Genomic DNA, 19,440 nt, shown 5'->3' on the forward strand with positions numbered 1-19,440 from the left:
TTATTTAGCATGCTAAGCTAGATTGAATCCCTTGATCTCACTTCAGAAAGTCTTCTGTGAACTTGAGGGATCTGAGTGAATGACATGTCCTAGTTCTAAATTAAACCCCCTACCATTTCAGTTTCTGTGTTTTGGAGCTATGCTTAATGCGTCTATGCATCTACAAAGTAAATTTCTACTACTGAAAAGTAATAGGTGATTTCTTTAAATGTGACAGGTTTTTCTATTTACCTGTTTCCTGATTTCTCCCTAGCTCTTCAGTTATTCTCATTATGGAGGCCACTTGAATGAGTTCAATGATATGTACTTTTTACTTTTATATTTTAATGTACTTTGCTTGATTCTGAAAGATGGTCTGTTATCTCTCCCTTAACACCACCACTGCCTCACTTACCTCCAATTGTTCAAGACACCTGAGACTCACCTAGTCTAGATGGGGGAGAGGTGGTGGTGAGTGCAGAGATTAAAGCCGGGCTATGTTAAGTGATCTCCACATGCTATATGAATCTATATTCACATGACTAAGAGAATCCTTTGAAGTGACTTTTCCTGAGCAAAGAAAGTCTGCTCCATGTTCTGATATACATTATTTTTTCTTTTGCTGAGACTTCTTTTTTATTGCGGTAAAATCATATAACATAAAACTTACCATCTGAAACTTTTTTTTTTGCTAAATTCACTTTTTTTTAAATTGAAGTATAGTTGATTTACAATGTTTTGCCAATCCATAATGGAAAAGAATATTAAAAAACAGAATGTGTATATGTGTAAAACTGAGTCACTTTGCTGTAGAGCAGAGATTGCCATCTTAAACATTTTTAAGTATACAATGTAGTAGCGTTAATTACATGCACGTTGATGTGCAACAGATCTCTGAATTGTTTCATCCTGCAAGACTGGTCAGTAATATTTTTACTTCATGTTTCTGTTTCATTTTTTGAAGTAGCATCTGTTATCAGAGGTATTGGCCCATGTGAAAAAGGGTAAAAATATACCCGGTGAAAGAGGAGACTCTGTGGTTACATTTAGAGTTTGGGTTTTTTGGACTATTCTGAAGACACAGGTTTAGGGGCTTAAATCATAGTCTGTCCTGTGGGTCATAAAAGTAGAGTTTTGTTCACCTTAAAAGAAAGCCAGAAGGTTTCCTTAGATCCTGTTTCCTCTGTGGAGAAGAAATATTGGTAATTCTTCAGAGACAGATCCATTCCTCTTCCCTGAGAGGAACGATCACATAAGGTAAGTCCCCATGGCCCCCCACCTCCCTTTTACTCTATAACCTACTGAGACATTTGAGCTACGCCAAAGTCCTAGGAAACACCTTGTGAAAAATTTGAAGCAGAAGATCAAGTGTGAAAGCTTGCACCCAAAATTTTCAGGTGTTCAAACCTTGATTCTCTAATGCTCCAGTGGGACATAGGGATTTTCTCTCTTTTATTTTCTTTTACTGTTTTTCTTTAAACAATTTTTAGTTCGTAAAGAGCTAAGCCTTCTAGATTTGTTCTATGCTTCTAATGCTATTTATGGCCACTTTGTGTGCAAAACGTCCACATTTTAAAAAGTGGAATTATTGCATTAACCATGGATCTGGGGCAGAGGGACTGTTACCATCCCTAGTGTGTGCCAGAGCTCCCTTTTATGACATTGGTTTCAAATCCATTTTTATTGAATTACTACCTTTATGTTTCTGGATTTCAAATTCACCTGTTGCAGATATTTCTTTTGTATGTTTGTCATGGTGAAATTTCTAGTCTGCTATTCTTTGTCATCACAGGTGGAGGCCACAGAAATGGAGCCCCTGTATCTTAGTGCCAGAGTCTGTCAGGCAGGGAATAATGGGCACCAGTGAAGCCTGCGGAAAGGGGGTGCAAACAAGAGGTAAGGGAACTTTAAAACAGTTTTTCTATTCAAATGTAATTCAAAATTATGTTGCTCTCATAAACCGTTGCCTATTTTTATATTTGAATAAGTTGTGATCTTATTGGCTTGGATTATTTATATTTATTACTGTTTGAGTTTAAGTTTGGCATTAGTTAATGGTGATATTTTAACCATAACTAGCTAGTGCACCTAAGGACTAATGCAATGTAAGCAAATATCTGTTCTCAGCCATTAGCATACGCCAGTGCTGGTGGTCCAAGTGCATGTTGGATATTAGTCAAGGAATGAAGGATGTGTCAAGATTGGACCCAACAGTACATATTGTACTTTTTAGCTGCTCATTAAATATTTGTTGAATGAATTAACTAATCATAATAATCATGACTTAAACCTGGTTGTTATACACATACTTAGAGTATGTTTTATATGTAATATACATAGAAAGGAACCATTAAAATTTCTGGAAGATGCTGTGCATAGGCTTCTGGATCTGAGTAAAAGTGCCGTTTATCATCAATGTCTAGAAGGTGTGGCATTTTGAAATCTCTGAAAACCACTCAGAAACTCATCAGATTGCTCACTGTTTTGTTTCATTCATAATCTAGATGCCAGTGATTTGAGGTTTGATAAAAAGTGCTTTATTCTTTTTTTTTTCATTTTATTTATTCTTTTTTTTTTAATTAGTAAAAGTTTATTGTGCACACACCAAAAAGACAGTTTGCAACCAGGGAGCACTCAGACCAAAGTGCGGAATGAGAAGAAGTGCTTTATTCTTAAAAATCTGACCACTCTGTTACTAAAGGGATGTATGTAGCAAAATCAGACCTTGTAGGACCAACTGCATATCGCTGGTCTCATAATTCAACTAAAAGGCATATTGAGAATTGTTTTTCTTCCTGTTGGATAGGTTATTGTATTAATCAGGATCAGTCATCCCAGCGAGCACAGTAACTCCCTTCTTTGTTGATTCACAGGCATAAGAAGCCCAGTGTGGGCGGGTGGCAGTTTTAACTTCTAGTTCAATGGAATCATTGCTGTGTTTTTAGTGGAAGCATTCCTCCCTCTGGAAATAAGGGCTTATAGGGTAGCAGAGCATAAGACTGCAGAGGAAAAGAAAGCAAACATTTTTCTAGTGGATCACTATGGGTAATAATAAGTTGTGCCATTCTCATTCCCACCCGTGACCCCTGGGCCTGTGAATCCTGGCTATGGGAGGGAAAACACCATATATTGGATGCTTCTGGAAAACTTTTTCCCAACCCTGCTAGGTATTGCCACCTAATTGGTACTATAAATGAGTCTTCAGAAGACCTTTTCACCATCTTATCAAGCCAGCTGCTTCAGGATGGTGGGGAACATGGTAAGACCATGAATTCAATGAGCATGGGTCCATTGGCACATGTCACTTGCTGTGAACTGAGTTCCTTTATCAGAAGCAGTGTTGTGTGGAATACCATGACTATGGACAAGGCATTATGTAAGTCCATGGGTGGTAGGTAATTTTGCTAGAAGCATCGTGTGCAGGAAAGGCAAATCCTTATCCTATTTGAGTAAGTACCTATTCTGGTAAGAACAGAACACTGCACCTTCATGATGGAAGTCGTCCAATGTAATCAACCTGCCACCGTGTAGCTGGCTGATCACCACGAGGAATGACGCCATACTGGGGACTCAGCATTGGCCCCTGCTGCTGGCAGACTGGGCACTCAGATGTGGTTGCAGCCAGGTCGCCCTGGGTAAATGGAAGTCCACGGTGCTGAGCCCATGCATAACCTTCCTCCCTACCACCATGGCCACTTTGTGCATGAGCTCATTGGACAATGCCAGGGGTAGCTGAGGACAGAGGCTGACTGGTATCCACAGAATGGGTCATCCTATCCACTGGATTATTAAAATCCTCCTCAATCCAGGTCACATTTTAGGGAGCATTCACGTGGGACCCAAATATGTTCACATTTTTGGCCATTCAGAAAAGTCTTTCCACGTACCACTTCCCTAAATTTCCTTGTCACCAGTTTTCCAATCATGTTCCTTCTAAGTCCTCGACCAGCCAGCAAAATCATTGGCCGCAGCCTGTGGATCTGTACATGATCCCTCATCTGGCCATTTCTCCTTCTTAACAAAGTGAACAACCAGGTTTACTGCTTGAAGTTCTATTCACTGGGAAGGCTTCCCTTCCCCTCTGTATTTCAGGGATATCTCAGAAAAGGGCTATAGTGTTGCAGCTGTCCATTTAGGGGTTGTGCCCACATATCATGCAGAACCATCCGTAAACCAGACCCAAGTCTTCTTTGCCTCTGTCAGCTGATCGTGGGAGACTCCCTAAGAGGACATATGTGCAGGCTGGGAGAGAGAAGGTAGCTTAGCAGGAGTGGGGACCATGGGCAGTTGGGCTACTTCTTCATGTAACTTATTATGCCTTCAGGGCCTACTTGGGTTCAGTCACACACATACCACTTCATTTGATGATGGAGTGCTGCCGTGTATGCCCTACCTTGTGGCTTGAAGGGTCAGATAATATCGAGTTTGCATGGTAACTCTGGTGGCCCATGGTTAAGCATTCAGCCTCTACTAAGGCTGTAGCTGTCCCTCAAATGGAGTAAAGCTACCTGCAGAGGATGGCAGGGCTTTGCTCCACAATCCTAAGGACCTAAACTGCAGTTGACCTATAGGAACCTGCCAAGGGCTCCAGGCAGCATCCCTGTCTGCCACTGACACTTCAAGCACCATTGAATCTGCTGGATTCTGTGCCCCAAGTGGCAGAGCAGTCTGGAGCTGTTACAGAGCCTTTTCTTTTCTGGATCCCACTCAAAACTAGCAGCTTTTCAGATCCCCTGGCAAATGGGCTAGAGTGAATACACACCCAAATGAGGACTATGTTGCCTGGAATCCGAAGAGGCACGATAGATGTTGTGTCTTACTTTTGGTTGTAGGAGGGGCCAGATGTAACAACCTATCTTCTCCGTAGAAGGGATATCTCAACATGCCTCACACCACTGGACCTTTAGACATGTCACTGGGGTCGAAGGCTACTGAATTTTCTCAAGTTTTTTATTTCCCGCTCTCTGACATGAAGATGTCTTACCAATGAGTCCAGGGTAGTTGTTTCTTCTTGCTCACTAGGTCCCATCAAGATAGTCACCAGTGTAAAGGCCAATGTGATATGTTGTTGAAGGAAAAGTGATCAGATCCCTGCAAACTAATATATGAAATAGGGCTAGAAGTTGATAGGCCCTCGAGGAAGGACAGTGAGAGTATATTGCTGGCCTTGCCAGGTTAGAGCAGACTGCTTCTGCCGTCTTTATTTTCTCCAAGTACATTAATATTTGGGGTCAGGGTTCCAGCATATGAATTTTTGGGGTTAGAATTCAGTCCATAATAGTTACGCCTTGGAAATGATGGTCTGTGGGAACATTTGCAAATGTAAATTTGATTTGCAAGGTAGTTTGATTCAGGGCTGCTAGGAGGCTATACAGTGATTCTGTAATTTACAAGAAGGGACCACTTCCTGAAAACATTTTACTTCCGTATGTCAGAAAATTATAATAATATAATCTTGTTATTACAAGACTTGTGCTTGCTTTCTGCTGCAGAGTTGCTATAAAATATCTAGATCAGCAAAATCTACATAAATAGTCTTTTAAAAATGGTACCTTTGTGCAGGGCACAACTTAACTCTATATGTTGACCTGGACTTGGATGCTCTGTGATACTAGAGTATCATTATGGTTTGTTTTCACTGCAAAGCCATTTAGTACCTTCTGCAGAGACATTGCTCCTCAACTGTGTGGAATCTTATCCTATAACGGTAACTTATTCTATCTGTCTTAGAAGTATTTTAAATGGATTCTGGCTGGAGGCCAGATCGTCCTTTAAAGTAGGCAAAGTAGATACCTGAGTTTTCCCCAAGTTAGACTCCACCATTAGAGAATTCCTTGTGTTTACTTGTTGGGAAATTTACACTTTTAAAGCAGTAGGATGGGTCTCCAATTTTAAGACAGTGGAGCCAAAATATTTCTACTCCCATCTTTTCTCTAAAATTACTTCAAAACCAGCACGGAAAACATGAAAGAGTAACAAAAAAGTAACCTGCAATGAGATCCCCTTTATAAAATTGTTCCTAAAAACAAGGAGCGCAATAAGCTCACCTTCAAGTAAATTAGGGCCATCTGTAACCTCAATCATACTGTATAATGTAGAAAGTGGATGGAGATATAGGGAAAGTACTTTGCGGAGCAGGATTATGCCTAAGTGTTGGCGCAGTTGAAGGTGTAGAGGCTGAAGAGAAACAAGATGATTTGGCCTGGACAACTCTGGAAAGGCACCACCTCTGCAAAAGGAAGTGGGCAAGGCTGTGTGTGTGTGCGGGCTGTGTGTGTGTGCGCGTGTGAGCGCGCGCGTGTATGGGGGATGGGAGGAAAATCAGGAGCTTTTGAGAGTCTGACTAAAGAGCAGTGAACACTCTCCACACCCAGCCCTTCACCTTGCAGAGTCAGGCTCCGACCTATTGCTATTTTTGTGGGAGCCTGGAGGTTTATTCTCTGTGGATGTTAGAACCAGAGAGGTTGTGGACTTAGGACAACAGGCAGAGGAGAGTGGAGGCAAGGGGCTATACTGAAGTCAGGAGGATCAAAGGAAAGTCTGAAGAAGGAATTAGGAGACCCTCAGTCCCTTCCTCGCCCTGCTTGGGCATTCTGGTCAGGCAGCTTTTACACCCTTCAGTCCCATGGAAGCCCGAGCAAGCTGGAAACACTTTCCATTTAAATTTCTATTTCAGGATTTTTTTTTTTTTTTTTTTTTTTTTTTTTTTGCGGTACGCGGGCCTCTCACTGTTGTGGCCTCTCCCATTGAGGAGCCCGGGCTCCGGACGCGCAGGCTCAGCAGCCATGGTTCATGGGCCCAGCTGCTCCGTGGCATGTGGGATCCTCCTGGACCGGGGCATGAACCCGTGTCCCCTGCATCGGCAGGCGGACTCTCAACCACTGCGCCACCAGGGATGCCCCAGGATTTTTTAAATCACAGAGGGAGGCATGAATTCAGGCCAGTTTGGGATTATAAATTCTCACAAGAGATTTTGGTCCTCTCACTACCCAATGTTAAATTGTAGACATGTACGTGGTCTTGCCAAGACATGTTACTTGGCCTGTCTATTTCCAGTCTACCCTTATGCTAAGGACCAGCCTTTGTGGTCATCACTTCTAGTATGGGGTATTTTATGAGGTTCTCCATAACAGTTCTTGAAGTCATGAAAGTGGAAACTTGGTTCTCCAAAATTTAATAGAAACGCTGAGGATAAAGGTGGTCTCTCTTGCTTACCTTGCATCCCAAGTTCTTACTTCGTTTTGTGCTTTATGGGTTCCTTTCCTGTGGGCCAGCCCAGCAATCCATTTAGAAGATATATATTTGATCCAGTTTTTTTTTTCCTTTTTCATTAGAAAGGTTTAATTTCTAAGCCATTAAACTGCCCCAGACAGACGTGCTCCTTGTTTTATCTCATTGTGTTTATATTGCTGACCTGGTTAACTGACTTACAGTAAGAATACATTTATATAATACTTTAATACTTTTCTAATCAAAAAAGAAGAAAAAGAAAAGAACACAGAAGGGCGGGTAGAATTACAGCTGTCACTAAGCATTTATACCATCTTCAAGGAAATGGGAATTTGGGTTGCATCGTCCTAGCTGTACCATCCTTCAGGGAGAGCTGCGTATTCTCTCTGCATAGCTTCTTGTACTTTATCTGAATTAAGAAGGGATGATAGCTCAGCTTCTATGGCAAATGAAAATATAAGAGGAAGAAACTTAAATATTGCAACATACTTTGATGTAGCTGCCCTTCATAGGGTAGACTATCAGTACTAAAACAAGACAAAGTGAGGATGCCGGGGGAGTGAATTTGTCTATGGATATGATCTGATTCTTGTTTTGCTACTCAACAGTGGCTACTTTAAAACTGGCTTAATGGACTTGCCAGTAATTTTCTTTAGGGTAGTGCTTTCCTCTCATTCAAAAGTTTATGCGTATACTCTATCCTAGCGGAGAGACTTGACATCTATGACACTGTAATGGATACAGAGTAGGTGCCGGAGATCAAAATTGTGCTGCCTTAGGTATCCTTGACTTCCAGGAAGTACCTGCATTCTTTTTTTCGTTTGTTCTCACTGAACAATGTTTATGTGGACCAGAGGAGGAAGATCTCAAATCTTCTGTCAAATCTTTTCGTTCTTCCTTAAATTGGTTTTTGTTACTGTGAGAGGCACAGGCTTCTTCCACAATAGTTTTGATGGAATCTGTGTGTTTCTTTTCATTCAAAGGATCGCTTTATCTTTTAAGTTGAGTTATAATTAACATACAGTATTGTATGTCTCAGGTGTACAACATAGTGATCTGATATTTTTATTCACTATGAAATGATCACAGCAATAAGACCAGTTACCATCCATCACCATACAAAGTTGTTACAATATTATTGACTATATTCCCTATGTGTACATTACATCCCCATGACTTATTTACTTTATAGATGGCAATCTGTACCTCTTAATCAAGAGATCTCTTTAAAAGGTGCTCTTCCAGAAAAAAAAAAATTGGACAAAGTCATCCACTTTCAGAATAAGTTCTGGATTACTTTTATTTTTAAAAGGCAGGGAGTTAGAAATAGGAAGAAGTTAAGTTTACAAGTATTTTTGCTTTTTTTTTTTTTTTTGCGGTACGCGGGCCTCTCACCGTTGTGGCCTCTCCCGCTGCGGAGCAAGAGGCTCCGGACGCACAGGCCCAGCATCCATGGCCCACGGGCCCAGCCGCTCCGCGGCATGTGGGATCTTCCTGGACCGGGGCACGAACCCGTATCCCCTGCGTCGGCAGGCGGACTCTCAACCACTGCACCACCAGGGAAGCCCGTATCCTTGCATTTTAAGAGTCTGGATGATTGGACTTTTTATTCTCCGCATGGAGGCAGTCATAGTCATTTAACCTTAGAAGTTGCACAAGTTTATTTTCTGTCATATTCATCTACATAGATCCAGCAAGAAGTCGTTTCAGTGGATTCAGAGAGGAAAAAAAACATACAGGATTCAACTAGACTGAGCAATAGTCTAAGACAAAGACAGTCACTGTCATCTCCATATTTGGTGAGGGAGGGAGAGGGGAAAGGTAACTTCTTCCATTTGCTTCAAGATTTGAACAAAAATGAGTTACATAGCTATGAACTGTGGGCATTTCCAGGAGAATCAGGAGTAACTCTAGCTACCTCCAGAACTCCGTCCATAGATGTAACTGTTCCTTTCTTTCTTTTAATAAATTTTTATTTATTTATTTATTTATTTATTTATTTATTTATTTATTTATGGCTGCACTGGGTCTTCGTTGCAGGCCGCGGGCTTTCTCTAGTTGCAGCAAGCAGGGGATACTCTTCATTGTGGTGCACGGGCTTCTCACGGCGGTGGCTTCTCTTGTTGCGGAGCATGGGTTCTAGGCATGCAGGCTTCAGTAGTTGTGGCCCGCGAGCTCAGTAGTTGTGGCTTGTAGGCTCTGGAGCGCAGGCCTAGTAGTTGTGGCACATGGGCTTAGTTGCTCTGCGCATTTGAGATCTTCCTGGACCAGGGCTCGAACCCATGTATGCCGCCTTGGCAGGCGGATTCTTACCCACTCTGCCACCAGGAAAGCCCTGTAACTGTTTCTTAAATGAGCAAATATATTTGGTGATATCTTTCCAGTCTATTTCAAGAAGGGAGTGCATGACACCATTTGTGACCCCAAATCAAAGTACTAGGGTTTACAATCTAGGCAATGAGAAACACTATTAACAATAACTTTTGTGTTTTCATTTTTGATAACTGAGTGCTCATCTCATAGGAAAAAAGATCAGACCCCATTATTCTTTGTATCAAATATCATTCTTGGAGGGATTTCTAACCAGTTCTGACTTAAACATTAGAAAAACCAATTGGAGGACATAATGTTCTTTGCTAATTTATCTTATTAGTCAGTCCCTGATACCAAAATGATTCATTATAAATATTTTAAGGAACTTTAAAAAATCTCTTCTAAATATAATTTTTTAAAGTGTGAAAATAAAAGAAAGATCAGGTTAGAGTGTAGAAATTAAATTAACAACGTAGGGCAACTCTCTAAGTGAAAATATCCTTAGATTTTAACAAAAGAATAGGTTTTACAATACCATAGGCATTGGTTTAGAGAGTAAAGTGTGGGACTTATAGCACAGATTGCATTTTAATAAGTGAATAATGATTCTGAGAGTTAATTTTCATCTCCTTTGCATGTTTTAGGGTAGGATTAGCTTCGTGGCTTTCATGGTTGCTGCAGGTAAAATCTGTACTTTTTTCAAAAATTGGCAATAAATTAGAAATAAATATTAAAGGAAGTGAGTGACCTAAGGCATGATGCTTTAGTGACATAATGTGAACTAAGGTTCAGAGATGTTGTCTCATGCCAGCCTCTCCGTTTTTAACATAGTAAGTTATAATGCAAACCACAGAGTAACTCCTCTGTCCGCCTCCCCGCTACCCACATCACCAGAAGGTATTTCCCTGATGAGGAGTGGAGATGGGAAGGGTTTTTTTTTTTTTTTTTTTTCGTTTGAGGAATGCAGTTATTTGCTAAACTAGGAGCAATAATTTTCTCTTCTGACTGCATGGCTCTTAGTTACAGAACTATCTTCCCCTTCAGGAGTGTTAATATGAATTTCAAAGTCTACTGCAAACTGTGTAAATGTAATAGGATTATCCTTCTCTTGTTCAGAACCAGAATTCAGTATCTTCAGATAGATGTGAATCTCCTGGCTTCCCTTAGCTCTCAGGTTACTGAGGTCAAGGTATTCATTTCTGTTTGGCCCAGGGGCAATCTTAGGATTGTATCAAAAGGAGGTTATGTTTTTACATTTTAATTTACATTTCTAAAGAAAACAGAAGCTTCAACATTCCTCTAGTAGCAGCAAGACGTGAAGGAGCCCCCCACTTTAGAGACGCCCTAAAAATTAACAGAGGAGCATCAAAATTCAGACACACCTTTGCTCTGGATTTGAATATAGCTGACCCCTGAACAACATGGGTTTGAACTGCATGGGGCCACTTATATGCAGATATTTTTCAGTAAGTATGCAGGTGGCCCTCCATTTCTATGAGTTTTATATCCAAGGATTCAACCAACTGCAGATCAAATTTCAATCCATGGTTGTTTGAATCCACAGATTAGGCATTGGTTTAACCAGTGGATATAGAGGGCCGATTGTACTATGCCATTTTATATAAGGGACTTTGAGCATCCATGGACTTTGGCATCCGAATGCGGGTCCTGGAACCAAAGCCCTTCATACACCAAGGGCTGACTGTAGATTCAGAAGTTGCAAAACAGGTGATTCTTTTAGGCCAACCATGTTTTGAAGGATTCACATAGTGGGACACAAAGCAATCTTTTAACCCAGACACATGAAGAATGAGAATTAAAAATCTATTATAGTCAATTAAACTCAGTACGTTTATAAGATGATTAACCTCTTAATAAGATATTGAAAGTAGGAACTGAAAGTAGGAAGACTGGGTTGGGAGTCACTAAGGCTTTGTAATTACACTGCAAAGGGTTTTGAAAGCCTGTACCACAGTAGCGACTTAGGGAATGGATTACAAGGAATATGCATAAAAGGCATGTTATGGAAAAATCAGAATGTTTAGCTACATTTATATACAGAGTAAAGGATAGTGAAGAATTTGAAAGATTCAGTGGTTTTAGGTCAATGAAAATGGACAATATTGTCACAAAAAATTGATGTAATTGACATAAATAACCAACATAAAAATGGGAAGAGAGAGAGAGAGAGATACAATATTTGAGTATTGTTAAAAAATTCAACCTAGTAAATTTGAGAATCTAATTGGCTTTGTTAGGTGATTCATGAATTGGGCAGCATCCCATCTAGCAACTAGAAGGATGCCCCAAGGGGTTGTACAAAATGGAAGGTTTATATAGGAAGAAGGATGGGGTGAGCGAGCTATTAACAAAAGAAAAGAAAGGATTTTGAAGCCAGGACTGCCTTTTTTTGTGGGAAGGGTGATGATATTAGGGTTGATCATGCATATTTCCCCTTCTTCCTCAGGGGTTGCAGAGGGCCTGTCTGGCAAAGTACCTCACTGGTGCAGACCAGCAAATTCTAGACTGGTACATTTCTGGAGAAGGTTGAACTGCAATTAGGTTAGGTATTAAATCTGCGTTTGCTACCAAGTTTGCACATGTAACACCATTTTGGGACTGTGTTTTTTCTCTTTAACAATTATCCCATTTTGATCGGATATCAGCCTAGCTGAGAAATATGATCAAAATTTAAGGCGTTAGCATTACTCTCAGCTATTGCTTTGCAGCTTTGCCGATCTTTGGTGGGAAAACATCAGGTCATGATGTTTTTGCTAAACCCTGGTGATATTCACAGGCCAAAATTTCAGATCCACAATTTTTTTTTCTTTTTTTAAAAATTTTATTGGAGTATAGTTGATGTACAATGTTGTGTTAGTTTCAGGTGTACAGCATAGTGATTCAGTTATACATACACATATATTCATTCTTTTTCAGATTCATTCTCCATATAGGTTATTAGAAAATATTGAGTATAGTTCCCTGTGCTATATAGTAGGTCCTTGTTGGTTATCTCTTTTATATGTGGTAGTGTGTGTATGTTAATCCCAAGCTCCTAATTTATCCCTCTCTGCCATGTTTCCCCTTTTATACCACATCTTCTTTATCCATTCGTCTGTTGATGAAAACTTAGATTGTTTCCATATCTGGGCTATTGTAAATAATGCTGCTATGAACACTGGGGTGTGTATATCTTTTCTTTCTTTTTTTTTGTGCATTCAGTCCTTTTTTTAATCAAAGTATAGTTGATTTACAATGTTGTGTTAATTTCTGTTGTACAGCACAGTGATTCAGTTATACATATATATACATTATTTTTCATATTCTTTTCCATTATGGTTTATCACAGAATATTGAATATAGTTCCCTGTGCTATACAGTAGGACCTTGTTTTTTTTTTATTACTTATCTATTTTATACATATTACTATATATATGTCAATCCAAATCTCCCAATTCACACCACTACAGCCCCCTCCCACTTTCCCCCCTTGGTGTCCATATACTTGTTCTCTACATATGTGACTCTATTTCTGCCTTGCAAACCGGTTCATCTGTACCATTTTTCTAGATTTCACATATATGCATTAACATACGATGTTTATTTTTCTCTTTCTGACTTACTTCACTCTGTATGACAGACTCTAGGTCCATCCACCTCACTACAAATAACTCAATTTCATTCCTTTTTATGGCTGAGTAATATTCCATTGTATATATGTGCCACATCTTCTTTATCCATTCGTCTGTCGATGAACACTTAGGTTGCTTCCGTGTCCTGGCTATTGTAAATAATGGTGCAATGGTCATTGTGGTACATGACTCTTTTTGAATTATGGTTTTCTCTGGGCATATGTCCAGTAGTGGGATTGCTAGGTCATATGGTAATTCTATTTTTAGTTTTTTAAGTAATCTCCATACTGTTCTCCATAGTGGCTGTATCAATTTACATTCCCACCAACAGTGCACGAGGGTCCCCTTTTCTCCACATCCTCTCCAGCATTTGTTGTTTGTAGATTTTCTGATGATGCCCATTCTAACTGGTGTGAGGTGATACCTCATTGTAGTTCTGATTTGCATTTCTCTAATAATTAGTGATGTTGAGCAGCTTTTCATGTGCTTCTTGTCCATCTGTGTCTTCTTTGGAGAAATGTCTATTTAGGTCTTCTGCCTATTTTTGGATTGGGTTGTTTGTTTTTTTAATACAGAGCTGCATGAGCTGTTTATATATTTTGGAGATTAATCCTTTGTCTGTTGATTCATTTGCAAATGTTTTCTCCCTTTCTGAGGGTTGTCTTTTCATCTTGTTTGTAGTTTCCTTTGCTGTGCAAAAGCTTTTAAGTTTCATTAAGTCCCATTTGTTTATTTTTGGTTTTATTTCCATTACTCTAGGAGGTGGGTCAAAAAAGAACTTGCTGTGATTTATGTTAAAGAGTGTTCTTCCTATGTTTTTCTCTAAGAGTTTTATAGTTGCCGGTCTTACATTTGGGTCTTTAATCAATTTTGAGTTTATTTTTTTGTATGGTGTTAGGGAGTGTTCTAATTTCATTCTTTTACATATAGCTGTCCAGTTTTCCCAGCACCACTCATTGAAGAGACTGTCGTTTCTCCATTGTATATCCTTGCCTCCCTTATTAGTTGACCGTAGGTGCGTGGGTTTATCTCTGGGCTTTCTATCCTGTCCATTGATCTATATTTCTGTTTTTGTGCCAGTACCATATAGTCTTGATGACTGTAGCCTTGTAGTATAGTCTGAAGTCAGGGAGTCTGATTCCTCCAGCTCCGTTTTATTCCCTCAAGATTGCTTTGGCTATTCGGTGTCTTTTGTGTCTCCATACAAATTTTAAGATTTTTTTGTTCTAGTTCTATAAAAAATGCCATTGGTAATTTGATAGAGACTGCATTGAATCTGTAGATTGCTTTGGGTAATATAGTCATTTTCACAATATTGATTCTTCCAATCCAAGAATATGGTATTTCTCCCCATCTGTTTGTGTCATCTTTGATTTCTTTCATCAGTGTCTTATAGTTTTCTGAGTACAGGTCTTTTACCTCCTTAGGTAGGTTTATTCCTAGGTGTTTTATTCTTTCTGTTGCAGGGGTGAATGGGATTGTTTCCTTAATTTCTCTTTTTGATCTTTCATTGTTAGTGTATAGGAATGCAAGAGATTTCTGTGCATTAATTTTGTACCCTGCAACTTTACCAAATTCAGTGATTAGCCCTAGTAGTTTTCTGATGGCATCTTTCAGATTCTCTATGTATAGTATCATGTCATCTGCAAACAGTGACAGCTTTACTTCTTCTTTTCCAATTTGTATTCCTTTTATTTCTTTTCTTTTCTGATTGCCATGGCTAGGACTTCCAAATCTATGTTGAATAATAGTGGCAAGAGCGAACATCCTTGTCTTGTTCCTGATCTCAGAGGAAATGCTTTCAGTTTTTCACCATTGAGAATGATGTTTGCTGTGGGTTTGTTGTATATGGCCTTCATTATTTTGAGGTAGGTTCCTTCTATGCCCACTTTCTGGAGAGTTTTTATCATAAATGGGTGTTGAATTTTGTCCAATGTTTTTTCTGCATCTATTGAGATGATCGTATGGTTTTTATTCAGATCCACAATTTTTAAGTTGGTCATTCTTGTTGCTTCTTTTCTGATGTTCTCATCTTAGGGAAATCATTTTCCTACTGGTCAGTGGCTGCAAACCAGCATCTGAAACTTTTGAGAGGATACAATGCACCAGCGAGACTACTATGATAATTATAAGCAGAATAGTTCCCAGTGTTTGGAGTGTACTTCAGAGCCATGGTCCCCAATATCTAAATCAATCAAAGAAAGACCCTGCTGAAGGAGACACCCTTTTAAGCCAAGTGGTTTACTCATTGATTTTAAATAACTGAGTTTCAGCTTCCCCAGAAGTGTCAATCCAGGTACAGCAAGCACAGTGCAGCACAGACACCTCTTTGCTCATCCAGAAGATGATCAAGAGCTATCCTGTTATCATAAACAAGCTTGGTGTGAGAGTCCAAGGGTTTTGTTGAACAGCTAGTATCTTTGTAAAGGAATCTGCAGTGTCTCCAAGAGTTAAGGAAATGTTCCTGATCATATTCTCATTTGGGTTAACTCCTAACCAGGGAAGTAGAGCCCTGCCAAAGGAAGCAGCTCTTGAAGCATGAATGCCTCCTGGTAGGCCCTTTCTGGAACCCTTAGGGACACAGTTAGATAGCCTAAGAGGCATAGCCCAGCTTGGAGCCAGCCATCTAGGCATTCATAGGCCCAAGGAGAATGACAACCACCATAGACAAACACGAGACCTGTCAGGGCACAACCCACTCCTGTTAGGAGGTACGATGAATGGATTCATTCACAGCGACTGCTTTGTTTACCCATTCCAGCCAGGGGTCAGTCAGGTTTTTAGCACATATGAAAAGACAGTATCCTAGCCTGCAATAAAGAGGCGACCTAAATTCTAGAGGTTACCCCCCCACCCCCTTAGCAATGCCTGGAAGATAGAAATGACAGCATTATCTTCCCGGGACAAAGACAGAGTGAAGGAAAGAAAGAAAAGAGGAAAACGTTTCATGTTTAGCTAAAGGAGGAAGTTTTGATCTAGCATCTTGAGCGCAAGCAATCTACCTACATTCTTGTCAGCTACTTCTCTACTCCTCAGTTTGATTCAGTGGTCTCCAGCATTTGTATGGGACCAGGTGTCAGGTGGAGTCTTCCTGAACTGTGAGATGTGTATCGATACTTTCTAGTTTTGCAGCAATGTCAGTGGTCAGGAGTACTTGGTGAGGTCCTTTCCTTCAAGATACTTGGTGGAGCTGTAGGCCTGCCTTTGTTCTTAGTGATTACAGATCAGAAGTGTAGGAAAAAATTGGAAACATTAGTTTGGTGAGTCATAGCCAGATACTTGAGGCAACTAAAAGAATTCAAGATCCAAGTTTGCAGGTATCTAACAAAACCTCACAGATAGTTAACAGGACTAGAATCTAATATCTACAAAGCTGCAAACTTAATTTTTCTCTCTACAGTTACCCCCATTTTTCACCAAATATAATCACAGTAAAATTAATTTGTTTATGTATGACTTGGCCTAGTTATTTATGAAAGTGAAGCAAGAGTAATGATTGACCATATAAATTATTATTATTATTTTTTTTTTTTTTTTTCGGTACGCGGGCCTCTCACTGTTGTGGCCTCTCCCGTTGCGGAGCACAGGCTCCGGACGCGCAGGCTCAGCGGCCATGGCTCACGGGCCCAGCCGCTCCACGGCATGTGGGATCTTCCCAGACCGGGGCACGAACCCGTGTCCCCTGCATCGGCAGGCAGACTCTCAACCACTGCGCCACCAGGGAAGCCCTATAAAGTGTTTTTTAAGACACCTTTGCTGAAACCTTGTAAGCAAGGTACCAGGTTCATTTTTTCCAAGCAGTTGCTTGAAGCTGTCTAGTCATATCTGAGTCTATGATCATCTCTCTCAAATATGACATTGCAGTCAAAGCCATGGTGATATAGCCACTGTTTCCAATTGCGTCCTGTTACTAGGAGAACAGATTCTTACTGAACTTATGCAGACAAATATATTGTCATGAAAATAAGAATATTCACTGAGTTTTTCTGAATTCTGGAGGGATCAGGTAAGGAGAAAAAGAAGATGTTTCATCTTTGTTCACAAAGGTATACTTTACCAAGTTGCTGTATGTCATAGATAGCTTAAGAGAAAAGGTCTCCTTAAATCTGGAAAAACAAAACATTAGAGCGTCCTCCTCAGTTTATGTAGTTCCATGTAAATAATACTTGTTCTGCCTGAATCCAGTTTTCCCATTTGTTCTCTCAATCGTGATTGAGGGTGATAGGGACAGTGATAATTCCAAGAAGTTTGCAAGGTTTTCATTAGGAGTGGTATGATTTGCCCAGTGAAGGGGTGTCTTGATCACTGAAGATTGTGGAAGGTGTACCTCAAGTGGGAAGCATTTTCTAACAGTTTCTTTGCCACTGTGAGGGCACCAGCCTGTGAGAGGGGATGGCTTTGACCCTCCTGGAAAACATACATACAATAAGAACATACTGACAACTCATACTAAGTGGCAGTTGAAAAAAGTCCCACTGTATGTGTTCAAGGGGTCCAGAGGGAGGAGGTCTAAGGCCTCTAAGGATGAAAAGAGTTTTGCGTAAATGCACTATGATGGGTGAAGAAACGCAAAGCCCTAAACTGGAGTTTGCCAGAGAGCCAGGAATAACCAAGCAGCTGTCTTGGGTTTTCTTCCCCGTGGCCCCAGCTGTCTGTCTCATTTACAGCCGTTGTTTACCCATCTTAATTTCTCTGATTCAGGAGCAGACTGTTGCCATGTCACAAGGACATCAGGACGGCAAAAGTCTGGCAATGAGAGGTTATTTTTTGCAGAAGTAGAATGGACTTTATCCACATGTGCCATAATCTTTATAGATTCTGTTGTTGCTGCCTTTATTTGAAAGTCAGCTAGGGTACTTCCCTGATTCTCAGGTTCAGTCCTCTTAGTGTGAGCATCAGTTTTGATGACTAGCAACAGTTAATGCCAGGACATATCAGATTTCTAGGAATTTCACATAATTTCACATATTCCTAAACAGACACAACATCACAACTTCTCATTTGACAATGTTTCCCATGTACTTGAACATATCAATTAGCCTAATTAGCTTAACACATCTTTTGGAATGTTCCAGGGGTTCTCTGGAAAAATCCCAGTTTCTTCAGGGTCATAAAGACTTTATTTTTAGAATTTGCTTTGGGGAAGTTTGTCAAAGATATCAAAAGGTTTGGACATTTGACTGAATAGGATCACGGATAGATATGAAACAATAGTTACCTATTTAGCAGTTGAAAGAAAATTAAGTTCTAGTTTTGCATAAGTACACTGTTGATATTAAAGCTTTTTGCATAAGTACACTGTTGATATTGAAGCTTAATTAAAAGCCCCTTATAATAATAATTTAATTTTTGCCTGATTACACAAGGAAAAATTCTCTTTCTCTCTTCAACCTTTTATATACTTTTAGTTTGTCCTTTATGTGCAGAAGTTCTAGTTTAAACAAAATTACTCTCATTTCCCGAAACACAAATGCATCTTTATTTCTCATCCTTTTCCTTAGTTAAAAACACGTCCTACTTTTCTTGCATAAGGAGATGTTTCCTTCTTTTGTTTTTAGTAGCTTTAAAAACATTAGAATTCTTAACCCTTAGAAACTTTAATTTCTAGTGAGAATTTAGGAAGTAAAGAATCATGGACTTTCTCTTAAACTACCACTTTTTATATTGACAAAATAATAAATGTTTTTTATAATCTCTAGAGACATCTAAATTTCTTAGCATGGCACTAAACGTGTTTACTAATAGAACCAAATTTATCTTTAGTATTTCTGTATAAGAAGCCCAAAGTGGAAAAACCTGTGTTCATTAATGTTTCAGTATTTTTTCTTCTTATTTGGAAATACCCTAGATACTCAAGGAATTCTCATCATTTAACTTAGCAAAACTCTAAGTTAACAAAAAGCATTTGGGGAGCTGTTTTTTAAGTACATATACTGTAAAATATAATTATTACTAAAAAGTTTTCCAATATCTCTTATCCCAGTTACATCTATCTGAGTCATTTGATCCCCCAAATTAGGTTTAGATTACCTACAAAAACTTCATCATACTGAGTTATTTTTCTTGCTGACAAATTTGTAAGCCTAGGTAGAATAAAATTATTATATTGAATGCTGATAACTCTAAAGACATGTCTGTTTTAGTAAACCAACAAAGTAAACTGGCTTTTATTTACTAAGGATGATCTTAGATCGCATGAAGTTGAAATAATCATTTGGGTTAGTTTCTATATTTCTGATGAGAGTTTTAAAATAGTCCTTACAAATGCTTGACTTTCAACCCGGTT

General features: G+C 39.5%; 1 protein-coding gene across 1 annotated transcript in view; it reads left to right on the plus strand.

Moving 5' to 3' along the window:
* The window catches only part of THSD7B (thrombospondin type 1 domain containing 7B), a 909,478-nt gene that overhangs the window by 544,055 nt on the left and 345,983 nt on the right, over nt 1–19,440 (plus strand). Inside the window, exon 12 of the mRNA XM_049711955.1 lies at nt 1,772–1,875. Coding sequence (XP_049567912.1) covers nt 1,772–1,875 — 104 coding nt within the window. The remainder of the gene's footprint in view (nt 1–1,771; nt 1,876–19,440) is intronic.

Source organism: Orcinus orca, chromosome 7 (genome assembly GCF_937001465.1).
Source record: "Orcinus orca chromosome 7, mOrcOrc1.1, whole genome shotgun sequence".
NCBI classification, from domain to species: Eukaryota; Metazoa; Chordata; class Mammalia; order Artiodactyla; family Delphinidae; genus Orcinus; species Orcinus orca.